Source organism: Larus michahellis, chromosome 5, assembly GCF_964199755.1.
Source record: "Larus michahellis chromosome 5, bLarMic1.1, whole genome shotgun sequence".
NCBI classification, from domain to species: domain Eukaryota; kingdom Metazoa; phylum Chordata; class Aves; order Charadriiformes; family Laridae; genus Larus; species Larus michahellis.
In genome coordinates, this window is record NC_133900.1 from 44,268,508 (window position 1) to 44,282,067 (window position 13,560).

Genomic DNA, 13,560 nt, shown 5'->3' on the forward strand with positions numbered 1-13,560 from the left:
AAAAAAAAAGAAATTACTAATGTGATTTCTCCATTTGGTACAATCATCAGCCTTTCCTGAATAGCAACTTGCCTATTTTATTACCTCAAAAAGTGACAGAATTTATATACTGAAATTTATGAACAAGGCAATAGGGCTGCTTGGAAATGCTGCAGAGAATCTAACCGTAAATCTGAAAATTTCTGTTTGATGCCACTACAGAATAATCTATCCAGCTCTAACAGTATTCCATGCCTCTTTCCCTGGGGTAGCCCAAAGGTGCCCATAAACCTTTTATTTACCTTGGAGGTATGCAGAGCCTCCTCTTCCCTGACTGTCTCTTGAGGTTAGTCTTTGCCACTGTATCAGTTCACATTCTTAAAACTACTTTTCCCATGCAAGAGTCTTGGGAATAATCTCTGGAACATCTATGGATCTATACAGCAAATATGTCCAAATGGAAATCTATGGGCAAGTACTTTATGAAGAGTTCCCAGTAATCCACGGTCTAAACTATTTCTCCAGAAGACATCTCCAACTGCCTTTTCTTTAACAACAACAAAAAAGAGGTCATTCAAATTACCCCATCTTTGAAGAACACCACATGCGCACACAGACACAAAGTGGAAAGTGAAAATTACTGGGATGAAATTCTGTAAAGATTTATTCCCAACAGATTGAATACACACAGCTGATATATTAGAAATGGATACAGGTAGATAATATAAGATAACAGTTGATAATATAACCTTTACCATCTAATTTTTTTACCAAGACTTATAAATGACTGGACTAGTCCTTTGGAACTTGGAAAAACAGATGGCCCTGTTGAAAATCAATATGCAAATTGTAGATATCAGCAAAGGAATAAAATCTTGGGCTAAAGAAATTAATAGTGGTAAACAGACCAGCAGACATGACTGCTTGTGAATATGCAATTCATACTCTTATTCCCACCATACTACAGAAAGGTCAGAGATCGCATGAAGAAAGCCTCTTTAGAAAGAAAATACAAAGCAATTGATTTCTGCTTGAACCTGGTAACTTGGGGCAACTGAGAGATCTAAGCTTGGGAGACTCGCGACAAGTGGCTGTCCTCAGGGGTCAGCATTGGGACCGGCGCCATTCAACAACTTTGTCAGTGACATGGACAGTGAGATTGAGTGCACCCTCGGCAAGTTTGCCAATGACACCAAGCTGCGCGGTGTGGTCAACATGCTGAAGAGAAGGGATGCCATCCAGAGAGTCCTGGACCGGCTTGAGAGGTGGGTGCATGCAAATCTCATGAAGATTAACTGGGCCAAGTGCAAGGTCCTGCATGTGGGTTGCAGCAATCCCAAATACAAATAGAGGCTGGGCGAAGAATGGATTGAGAGCAGCCATGACGAGAAGGACTTGGGGGTACTGATGGATGAAAAGCTCAACATGACCTGGCAATGTGCGTTTGCAGCCCAGAAAGCCAACCGTATCCTGGGATGCATCAAAAGAAGTGTGTCCAGCAGGTTGAGGGAGGTGATTCTGCCCCTCTACTCCACTCTCCTGAGACCCAACCTGGAGTACTGTGCACAGCTCTGGGGCCCCCAACATAAGAAGGACATGGACCTGTTGGAGCAAGTCCGGAGGAGGGACACAAAGATCATCAGAGGACTGGAGCACCTCTCCTATGAAGACAGGCTGAGAGAGTTGGGGTTATTCTGCCTGGAGAAGAGAAAGCTCCGGGGAGACCTTAGAGCGGCCTTCCAGCACTTCAAGGGGGCCTACAGGAAAGATGGGGAGGGACTCTTTATGAGGGAGTGTAGCAATAGAACAAGGGGTAATGGTTTTAAACTGCAAGAAGGTAGATTTAGATTAGATATTCAGAAGAAATTCTTTCCTGTGAGGGTGGTGAGGCACTGGAACAGGCTGCACAGAGAAGCTGTGGATGTTCCATCCCTGGAAGTGTTCAAGACCAGGCTGGATGGAGCTTTGAGCAACCTGGTCTAGTGGGAGGTGTCCCTGGCCACGGCAGCAGGGTTGGATGATCATTAAGGTCCCTTCCAACCCAATCCATTCCATGTTTCTATGAAATCTCTGTCCTGGCCCAGGACAGGTAGGTAGAGAATTGCATCATCTAGCTTACAAGAATAGACCTGCAGTGCTTATTAAAATCACCAAGTTGCTGCCATTCCGGTTTCCCATTATGATTTGTATTATTTTCAGACAAACTTTGCCTCTTAAAATATTGCCTTTCTAAAAGACTGTCAGGGACCGTGGAAGGAATAATACAGGTATGAAGGCAGATGTCAATATGTTTATTAATTCAACCAGTGTATGCAGCTTCATCTAGTCTAAAAAAGTTTTTAGTCCTTAACCGTTGCATGTATACTTGGAGATGTCATTTTTTCACTGTTTTCAACGTGTGTAATTCACTCTCAGAAATTTCAAATGATTGTGCTTTCTTTTTACCGTTGACACTGACATATTCCCCTGAGAGTTCTCATGCAGTTGAAATTAGACTACCTATCTTTGTCTGATTATAATTCTTGCACCTTATTTAATACTTCATTAAACCAAAATGTCTAGCTCTACACTGAGATTGTCTGATATAAACAGTTAAGCTCTAGAAATAAGGTAGAGCTTTTTTGTTAATTAACTGCAGCTGCAGATCAAGAATAGTTTAAACTTTTCCTTTCACTATGTATTACCTTGCTTGTTTGAAAAGCTACAGATTGGTGTACTCAACATAACTAGACACTCAGAAGAACATTCATGATATCATTCATAAAACTGTACTGGCTCTCTAAAAAGCTTGAAATGATCCTCTTACATCAGACAAGAAAGTCTCTTATTTTCCTTAGCTCTTTTCAGCCCCTACTGAGCAAAGCACTTTAACACGCACTTATTTCAATCAAGTTATTGAAGTTTAGCCTTTCCACTATGCTTCATTTCCCACAATGAAGTACCAAAAAAATGAACAATCCAAAGTCAAAAATGCAACTTGACTCCATCTCTTCAACAAACAACAATCTCATTATTCAACTAAGTGTATGGTTCAGGCCCCTACGTATTCTCTTTCTGCCCCAGATAAAGCCACCGAAGCACATTAATATTTTGCCACCCTAAGACCTACATAAACAGAGCATCTCGAACTGTTTTGCCAAAAAAAAAAGGTGAGAATAAAAATTATCTACATTTGGATTCCAGAATAACTTTACCATGTATTTGTTCCTTATATTTAACCAGTCTAGAATGCAAAGAAAACTGTAACACATAGAAGAGAAAAAAGAAGGAAAAAACCCCAGCAACTTAACACTATAACAGGCCGTTACCTACACTTAAACAGGCAGTTTTGAGTTCTCTAGCTTCTTATAAGAAGTGATGAAGTCAAAGGAATGTACAGCAGCAGGACATTATCATAATTGTCATATTCATTTGGTACCAGCACAGTAGGTATTTCCTTAAATGTATTTGTATGAGCAGCTTGCGATATTTAAATACATACACCCTCTAGTTTAGCAGCCTATCAAAAAATAAAATATTAAACATACTAATCAAATTATGCATACATAATTACTTCTAAAATCCACTCCTACTCTGCTCATATGTTGTTAAATAACTTAAGCAATTATCGAGCATTTATGGTTTATAGTCAGTCACGAATGCTATAAAAAAAGTATAGGATTAACTTTTAAAGTATTTACCTGTGCGTAAGCCTTCGGTGACTAATGCAAACAGCAGTTTGTTGATCCTGTGCAACACAGACCTTATGGCGACTACATTTCATCTTTAAACATGGATCTTTAGCCGGATCTAAAGCTAAAAATAATTTTAGAAAATTGTTAAAAATTATCTAGAAACATGCAATTAAGAAAAGAAAAACACCACACACAAACCCACCAAATATGTGGAGGGGGGTTGGCCTGCTGCCTGTGCAGCATGCTGGACTGCATGACTCCTACTTTCACCAGAATAAAATGCAGCATATTCAATGATAATGCAAAATGAAGAGGTGTGAAATCCCTTACCGAGGAAAAAGAATCTTCATGAAACATGGAATTTTATTCTCATAAAATACAACTGGTTTTTTATTTATAAAAATAATAAGTACCCTATCCAACTCTCTCCTGGTCATCATTTGTAGCAAAGGCAATCAAAGGTTGCTGTTTTTCTCTGTAGCCTGACATTCTTTAAATAATTGACACTTTCTCACTGTAATCCCCAAATACTGGTATTTCTACCTTGAAAGTAGCTTCCCTTTCCTGCTTACTAAGACACAGTTGGGTTCTTCTGACCCAACATTTAAGTGGTGGACAATATATGAATTTATTGAGAAATTTTAACTCCAGTAAGATTTTAGTAGAAGAAAGGGTCTACTAAAATATGCAGGTGAGTGATCTGTATGACTCTTTCCTTAAAATACAAATTCTACCTACAATATTTTAGTCTCTTATTTCTGCTTTGTAGAGTTTTTTTTCTGACTTGTTCTTCCGTCATTAGTCCCTATTCATCTTTGAAATACATTTCGAACTGAAAACACTAATTTCTGGCTATAATACTAGAAAGGCCAAATAACCCTGTTTGTCACATTATTAAATTTGTATAGCATATTTCTTGAGTAACATTACCTACCTGACAATACAGAAAAGTTTCTGCCAATTTATGCTCTCATGAAACAATAACTTCTCCCTTCTCTGATCTCCATATTCTGTGATCTAAATATTCCAAAACTATTTTTTTTATTTCTATGGGTTTGTTCGTTATTTTTTTAACACCACTCCAAAAAAAACCCCAAAAAAATCAAACAACCCACCCTAATAAGTTAAACACCAAAGCCTAGCTTAAAGAGACACCACTGAAAATTCTAAATTGCAAAATCAAGCAAGAAAGCTACAAGCAACTAGAATTCAGTTTTCCTGTGTTCATTTTCACTTTAGCATATTTCTGTCCAGTCCTCAGCTACATTTCAGAAATACTCTTTCCCCGTTTTTCACATCTGCTTATAAAGTATCTATCTCTATACATATTTTCTGAAAAGAAAGTTATGTTTCTTTTGTTATTCACAATCAAAAGTGAAGTTTTAACCACATCTCTATTTGAACCGCCAGTTGATATTAACATAAGACTGACTAACCAAGTACCTGGAAAACAAGAACCAGGCTGATCATTAGGATCATTAGTTGCAGTTTTGACACATGACTTTGTGGTGCTAAGTATGATTAAATACAGTCTAAGCAATTACTTTTTCGGTTTTATTTTATTCTTAACAATATATTCAGCTCTGCAAAACATATACATCATATTACCAACAAAGAAGAAAAGTGATGGAATCATTAATATAATAAGTCGATGCAGACAGAAAATAGATATTTTGTTAATTATAGCATAAGACATATGCAAAGATGCATTGCTCTGCCAGGTATTTTTATTTCTACAGCAAACCAGCCATAAAACCACAATGACCATCCAGAGTAACTCTGATTGCAACTCTAAACAAGTGGGAAGCAAATGCAGAAAAAAAAATATTGAACTAGGAGGGTACCAGTGTTGGAATTAACAACAGCATATTCAGTATCCTTCTCCAATATACTTTAGATTTCAGAATCCACGTCGAATACTTTCTCTGCTTAAAGTCAGGTAAAATGTAACGTCAACCCCTAGTAAGCATGAACAGATTATCACTTAAAGTACTGGTCCAAGCACCTCTTCCCAGAATGTTTCCTGATAGAGACACTACAGTAGCAATACTGGAATATGATATCGGCATATCTTCAGATAACTGTTTTATAAAGCCGAATAGGTTAATGAAATAAAAATAGATGAGCAAGAGATATCTGGAATCACACAAGGATGATGAGTTCAGTATCTAGTCGAAAACGTATTTCAGGAAAAGGGACAAATGGGAGAGATCATGTAGGTTTCCATTCCCACTGAAATGGTTACTTCTTTTCCCAAGTTCTTGGGACTCTGAAGGTGTGTTCTCACAATCCCATAAAATTTAGCAAGCCATAACCTAGAGACCAAACAAATCACCAATACAAAAATACAGATTTTTGGAATGTGAGAGTCAGCTACCTGAAGGGTCAGTGTCTGCCCGGATTGATGCTGTAGCTTAGCAAGCCAGATAAGAGAAAGAAGTGTTGCTAGAAACTCTGAAAAGCAGTTCAAGTCTCTCTTTTTTTTCTTTCAATATCACATACGATAGTCAACCCTATATGATGAAGTACATATGATCTAAATTTTATGAATCTGTTTTACGCAAACATTTTTAATTTTAAAATGTTTTTTAAAAATAGTAAACTTCTGGACTGCATCAGTGATTTCCCCAGCTTTGAAAGGACTGAAAAAAAACCCCAAACAACTAGACACATGTAAAAGCATGGAAATGACTTGCCTTTTCTTTAAACTTGTTTTACTTCAATACTTGGAACAGACATATGGACAATCTTCATTGAAAATAAAGGCTAAACTACAAGAAAAACATTTTTCAAAATCATAGTCTGAAGTTTTTCATGCTGGGAAAGAATTGGGCTCTCCTTACAATGCAGGGATGTATCTGACTATGAACAGTCTCTACATGGAGTCATTCTAAATATCTTAACCTACTATGAAAATGCATAAATTTATTCCAGGAAAAGTACCCTTGAATTCATCTAAGCATATAACTCAGTTAGCTCAGGAAATATAAGGCATTGAGTCTTCAGTTTTTACTGCATCTTCTAGCAATCCTCGATAAAACTTGCCTGCTTTACCCCAGCCATTCGGACCATGCAGACTTGCATTGTCAACAACACATGTTCCTTTCCATTTCTGCTAAAATAAGCAGCTATGAAAAAGTACAGTGTTCACACCAAAAATATCACAAGTGTCCCAATCCCACTGTGGAGCCATTTATGTATCCCTCACAGCTATTTTCTTCAGTGTGAAACAGACATCAATCAGTTTTTATCCAATTCACATTTACTAAAATATCTTCATAATTATGAAGGCTAAAGGCTTTTTTTTTTTTTTCCAAAATTGAAGTGAAAATGTAGATGGTACAGCACAATCGTACCGTCATTAATGTAGGTGATGGTTTCCAATATGGTGAGGAGAACCTAGATGTAATAAATATGTTTATTTAAGGCTTGACAAAAATAATTTCATTAGTGCCTATAACGTATCGGCTGACTTTCCAGTGAGTCAGACAAAACCAGCTTCTGAAGATGCAGATGTGATCTTACCTTTATTAATTTGATAATATGCATCTTTATTTAGCTCCTTTTATTCAGAAAAGTGTGCTTGCTATAGGTCATTTGCCTATATGCATACTTTACATTTGTCCATCTATTTGCCTAAAATAATATCAAATGTGCGGTCAATTAAATTTCAACAAGCAGAAAAGTATCATAGTCACAAGAAGTATTAAGAAAGTATAAAATGCTTTGTAACATCTACTATTTCTGTAAGAACTTATGTTGTAAATGAAAAATAATTTGCACTCTGCGGAAAAATTACGGAACAGGATATAGGATCACTTGGTGACTTTTATAGGCGGCTATGGATTTGTTATTCTCACATGCTAAGGAAGCAATTATTATTCAAAAAATTATTCAATTATTACTAATGGATCTATTTATTTAAAATACAAATTTGGAAGAGCAATTCAGCAAAGCTTCCCATCATTTCTTCTGTAAGTTAATTTACACCTAGCACTCCTGGAAATTTACATTAGCCAGAATACCATTTTTATTGGGAATATAATAGGAAATTACAATTCTCACCAACAAGGAGGGGCTGGTGGGGAATGTGAAGATCAAGGGCAGCCTTGGCTGCAGTACCCATGAGATGATGGAGTTCAAGATCCTCAGGGCAGCGAGGAGGACACACAGCCAGCTTACTACCCTGGACTTCAGAAGAGCAGACTTTGGGCTCCTTCAGTGATGGTAGAGTACCATGGGATGAAGCCCTAGAAGGAAGAGGGGCCCAAGGACACTGGCTAATATTCTATGATCACCTCCTCCAAGCTCAGGGGTGATGCATCCAAACAAAGAGGAAGTCAGGCAAAAACGTCAGGAGACCTGCATGGATGAAGAAAGAGCTCTTTGACAAACTCAAACACAAAAAGGAAGTGTACAGAGGGTGCAAGTAAGGACAGACAGCCTGGAAGGAACACAGAGAAATTGTCTGAGCACCCAGGGATCAGGTCAGGAAAGCTAAAGCCCTGAGAGAATTAAATCTGTCCAGGGACATCAAGGGCAACAAGAAAAGCTTCTACAAGTACACCAGTGATAAAAGGAAGATTAGGGAATACATGGGCCCTCTCCAGAAGGAAACGGGAGACCTGGTTACCTGGGATATGGTCAAGGCTGAGGTACTCAATGACGTCTTTGCCTCAGTCTTCACTAGCAAGTGCTTTAGCCACACTGCCCAAGTCACAGAAGGCAAAGGCAGGGACTTGCAGAATGAAGAACCGCCCACTGTAGAAGATCAGGTTCGAGACCATCTAAGGAACCTGAAGGTGCACAAAGCCCTGGGACCTGATGAGATACATCCACAGGTCCTGAGGGAACTGGCGGATAAAGTTGCTAAGACAATATCCATCACATTTGAGAAGCTGTGGCAGTCCAGTGAAGTTCCCGCCAACTGGAAAACAGGAAACATAACCCCCATTTTCAAGAGGGGAAAAAGGGAACCCGGGGAACTACAGGCCGGTCAGGCTCACCTCTGTGCCCAGAGAGATCATGGAGCAGATCCTCCTGGAAACTCTGCTAAGGCACATCAAAAATAAGGAGATGATCAGTGACAGTCAACATGGCTTCACTAAGTGCAAATCGATACTGACAAATATGGTGGCCTTCTACAAGGGCGTTACAGCATTGGTGGATAAGGGGAGAGCAACAGACATAGTCTACCTGGACTTATGCAAAGCATTTCACACTGTCCTGCGCGACATCCTTGTCTCTAAATTGGAGACATGGATTTGATGGATGGACCACTTGGTGCATAAGGAATTGGCTGGATGGATGGTCACACCCAAAGAGTTGCAGTCAACAGCTCAATCTCCAAGTAGAAACCAGTAACGAGTGGGGTTTCTGAGGGGTCAGTATTGGAACCAGCACTGTTCAACATCTTCGTCAGCAACGTGGGACAGCCCAGAAAGCCAATTGTATCCTGGGATGCATCAAAAGAAGTGTGTCCAGCAGGTTGAGGGAGGTGATTCTGCCCCTCTACTCCACTCTCCTGAGACCCAACCTGGAGTACTGTGCACAGCTCTGGGGCCCCCAACATAAGAAGGACATGGACCTGTTGGAGCAAGTCCGGAGGAGGGACACAAAGATCATCAGAGGACTGGAGCACCTCTCCTATGAAGACAGGCTGAGAGAGTTGGGGTTATTCTGCCTGGAGAAGAGAAAGCTCCGGGGAGACCTTAGAGCGGCCTTCCAGCACTTCAAGGGGGCCTACAGGAAAGATGGGGAGGGACTCTTTATGAGGGAGTGTAGCAATAGAACAAGGGGTAATGGTTTTAAACTGCAAGAAGGTAGATTTAGATTAGATATTCAGAAGAAATTCTTTCCTGTGAGGGTGGTGAGGCACTGGAACAGGCTGCACAGAGAAGCTGTGGATGTTCCATCCCTGGAAGTGTTCAAGACCAGGCTGGATGGGGCTTTGAGCAACCTGGTCTAGTGGGAGGTGTCCCTGCCCATGGCAGGGGGCTTGGAACTACATGATCTTTAAGGTCCCTTCCAACCCAAACCATTCTATGATTCTTTGAAACAAGATTAGCAACACATAACACAGGAATCCTCTTAACAGGAACTCCTTGGCAGAAACCACAGTAAATTACCATTATTTCAGAATCTGCTGAGTGCATTCTGACAGGTTCCTAATTTTCCACTCCCAGTAAAATGAAAGGGGAAAAAAGGTTAACAACAAGGTTTTCAGAATTAAATTCTATTTCCCTCCTCCAGTTTGTAATTCATTTCTAGTGGTCAAAATAAGAACCAGCTAGCTATTTTGCTTTACTACACTCACCAAAACTTAAGCTATGTTTTGGATATCCCATGAGATATGGGATCCCATGTTTAATTCCTCTTGTTCAAAAGGCAGGTCTGATTTCTTTCATACAAAATTTTAACAATTTGACTCCAAATTTCTCAAACATTGAGCATGTACTTTCAGACATTCAAAAGACACTTGAGCAGTCTACTCCTATGATTAGTAGTATCATTTAAATAAAAAAAGCAACAAACAAAACAAAAACAAAAAGACTGCCACCAAAAATAAATCCAAAGTAAAACCAAAAAAATAGACACATGCTTTTGGCCCTCAAGAGGTAAGGCACCGCAAAATCCCTAGTTGCCTTTGACAATCCTTGCTCAGGCCCACAACCTGAAGTGACTGCATTTTACTTTTTTCAATGGTTAGCAGTAATGGTTTTGTAATTTCTAAATTATAAGAAATTCTCCCCCTCAAAAATATCTGTTAGCTCTGCTTCAAAAACATTCCCATAATTTTATGTTCTCTCTTTTGGGTATTTCGTGGAAGTTTACAAGAAAATAGCTTATCCATAGCTCAAAAGTTGATGTAAATAAGAAAGTCCACAAAGCAAAAGTCAAATGCTACCCTTACTTATATCTGTGCAAATTCAGAAAAGATCCTATTTATTTAAATTGCGAAAGAACAGAGTTACCTTGGACTCAGACTGGTGTAACTGAAGACAATTATATCCAGTTTCTTCTATATATAATAAGAAATTCTCAAATATTCTGCAAAAATATCCAAAACAGTTATGACTAGTAGAAATGCACATGCATACTTGGCTGGCATCCGTTAAGATTTCAGCAGATTTAGTGAAGCATTTTGTTTTTAAATCCCAATGTCCACTTTCTTGATTTGGCAGAAAGAAGCAACACCTTAAGACTACCTGAAAGTTCACAATAGTAATGTATCACTAGCAAACAGTTAAGCTTATATTATCTTTTCTTTAAATACACTAAATCATAATTTAGAGACATGCTGGCTGCATCAGAACTGACTTCTGGGTTCTCCAACTCAGACAATCAGGGGAAAGGAACATCTGCATACCTGAAAAAACAGAAAGGCATCTTCTTGAAACTTCTCCCACCTATTTATCTCACATGCCAAGATGATTACGCTTGCAAAACAACATGTTATAACAGGTATTTGGATTATTCCAGTCTCTTGGAGAACTGGTCAACTATGTATTTTTATGTTAAATTAAGGAGGGCATTTTCATCAGATTTTTTTTTTTAAATGTAATACGCTTCAGCTTTTAAATTTTTTAAACCAACTAAAACAGAATCCAGTAGACTATTCATATAAAGTATCTAATACATCAGCATTATACATACACATATGTATTTTGAAGAAGCCTAGAATAACAAAAATAATATTCTGTCAGTTAAGCTTTTGTATATACCATGGCTCAGACAAACCACCTATGAAAACTTCTTTGAGTTTAAAACATTGAAATTAAAGACAAACCTCAAATGCTTCAGTTTTTCAGTATTTAAAGATATTTCACTATTACAAGCTAACAACCGCAAATATACTAAACCTGTAAAAGTTCCAAGTAGATTTAAGTGTCCATTAGAAAAAAGAAAAACCAAAACATAAAAATTTATCTTCTGTAAAATTATAAATGTAAAGAAATTGGACCTACTACATTAAAAATTCACTTTGTGATGTTCTTTCTAGAGTTTTCCTTGGATCACAAGATTCATATTTGCATGAAACACTTCTGGTTTCCAGATTGAGAGAACCCCGTAGTTTGGAAATACAGACAGAACAGGTGTTCTACAGTTACTAGCTTGTAATAAATCTACAATTTCAGTCACTTTTGAGAAGGCACCTGACTGATAGCTATCAACACCTGGCATTGCACAGAAAAGGAAGTTGTGTATGTGGACAGGATGGAGTGGAGAGCAGCTTGGAAGGAACGCTGGAGGCAAGAAGTCAAGCGAGGTGACTTCAGAGCAGCAGTGCATGCAATACTTCAGACAGGGCATTCCACAGCCAAACCTGGCCTTTCTCTCCAAAAGGCACCTTCTCACCAAAAGGCACTCAATATAACAATTTGACAGCTTAGACTTATTTTTTTTCGTATGGGCAAATCAACACAAAAAAGTGTCTAATGGATACCAGTGAGCATTTTACTAACAACCGAGGTTTATCACTACCACAAATCTTTTTTTAAAGTACCAATATTCATCTTTTATCTGACCTACAGATATTTTTTTTACTGGCTTTGGCTAAGTCCTGTTTTGAAATTTTTAAGCTTGTAGCTATCCATCCCTCACAGCATATGTTTCAATACACGAGGCAATCCATTTGTTTCCACCTATGAACACATTTTTATTATGAAATGTTAGTTTAAAACCTGTGACTTGGAGATGACTTACACGGAGAAAGTCTCATTGAAAATGAGACTTAGCTAAATAAAAGACAAGCCTGAATAAATTTAACTGCATACTATGTAGTATATAAAAGCAGAGTAAATGTTCCAGAAGTATATGCTTCCTTTCTTTTCTATTCTTATTCAAAGCACTTAAAGTACCCTCCCTGGAAAAAAAAGTAAAATCATAAAAATGTAACTTCTGGATCTGCCCTTTAGTCCGTCTCATAGATTCTCAAATCTAATATATTCCAGGTCCAAATAATAAAATTGTTTTTATTTACTGCTGGCCATGCAGATTCTGCCATGAGAAGTCAAGTGGTTTCTTAAGGTTTCATAGATGATAAAAAATAGTGCAATTCTACATAAGAACTTCAGGCACAATCTTGAAATCCTATCATTCTCTCACAATCATGTCCATCAAAATGGAAGAACAATGCAGAGGTTACTAACAGGAGTTTTCCATGACAATGCCATACTGCAACTTTTTAGTCCTGGGATGTATGTTCTTTATACACTGTGAATTAAAAAAAATCAGTGAACAGTTATGTATACACCAACCGGAGATAAAGAGGATTACAGAAAGAGACAAGAAACTTCTTGGTTAAGAAAAGGACTTAAATAAGAAACTAGGTTTTTACATACGAGGAGGTTAAATAAAAATGGGCCAAAAAGGCAACTTTTAGCGTTTAAAATGTGCTTTAAGAACTGTCATTCTTCTGTTCAAGTTCAAGAGAAACTATGTACAGCCTTTTTTCTTTTTTTATATTCTTTGTTTGGTTGGTTATATTAAAGGGATTTATTAAGCTATTTCTTTTCCCCTTGCCACTAAACAGTAGCGTGTGATTTCAGATTTCGTACTCTTAGTAACTACCGCTATAAGGTACTTTACAAGCTTTCTTATTAAATTCCTGTGGCAAACATAAGAAAGTTCATTAGGCCATTAAATGCACCTGTAAGGAAGAAGCAGTCCTAGAACACACCAAAACATTTCCAGGCACACAGTCCTCAGGGCCTGATGGCACCCGTGACTCAAGACAATTAGCTGGGACATCCCAGCACAGCAGACAGAAGTAGAAGGACTTTTAAAATGAAGAGATTTGCAGGACTAAACTTTAGCAGCTTCATGAAACACAAAACTTTAGCAGCTTTGTGAAATGCAAAGAAACAGTTCCACACACCCTCTGCAGCATGCTGCCAGCTTAAGA

The 13,560-nt window shown here is 38.2% G+C and overlaps 1 protein-coding gene across 1 annotated transcript in view; it reads right to left on the reverse strand.

Annotated features, from left to right (window-relative positions):
- The window catches only part of SPOCK3 (SPARC (osteonectin), cwcv and kazal like domains proteoglycan 3), a 217,119-nt gene that overhangs the window by 121,146 nt on the left and 82,413 nt on the right, over positions 1-13,560 (reverse strand). Inside the window, exon 4 of the mRNA XM_074589830.1 lies at positions 3,660-3,774. Coding sequence (XP_074445931.1) covers positions 3,660-3,774 — 115 coding nt within the window. The remainder of the gene's footprint in view (positions 1-3,659; positions 3,775-13,560) is intronic.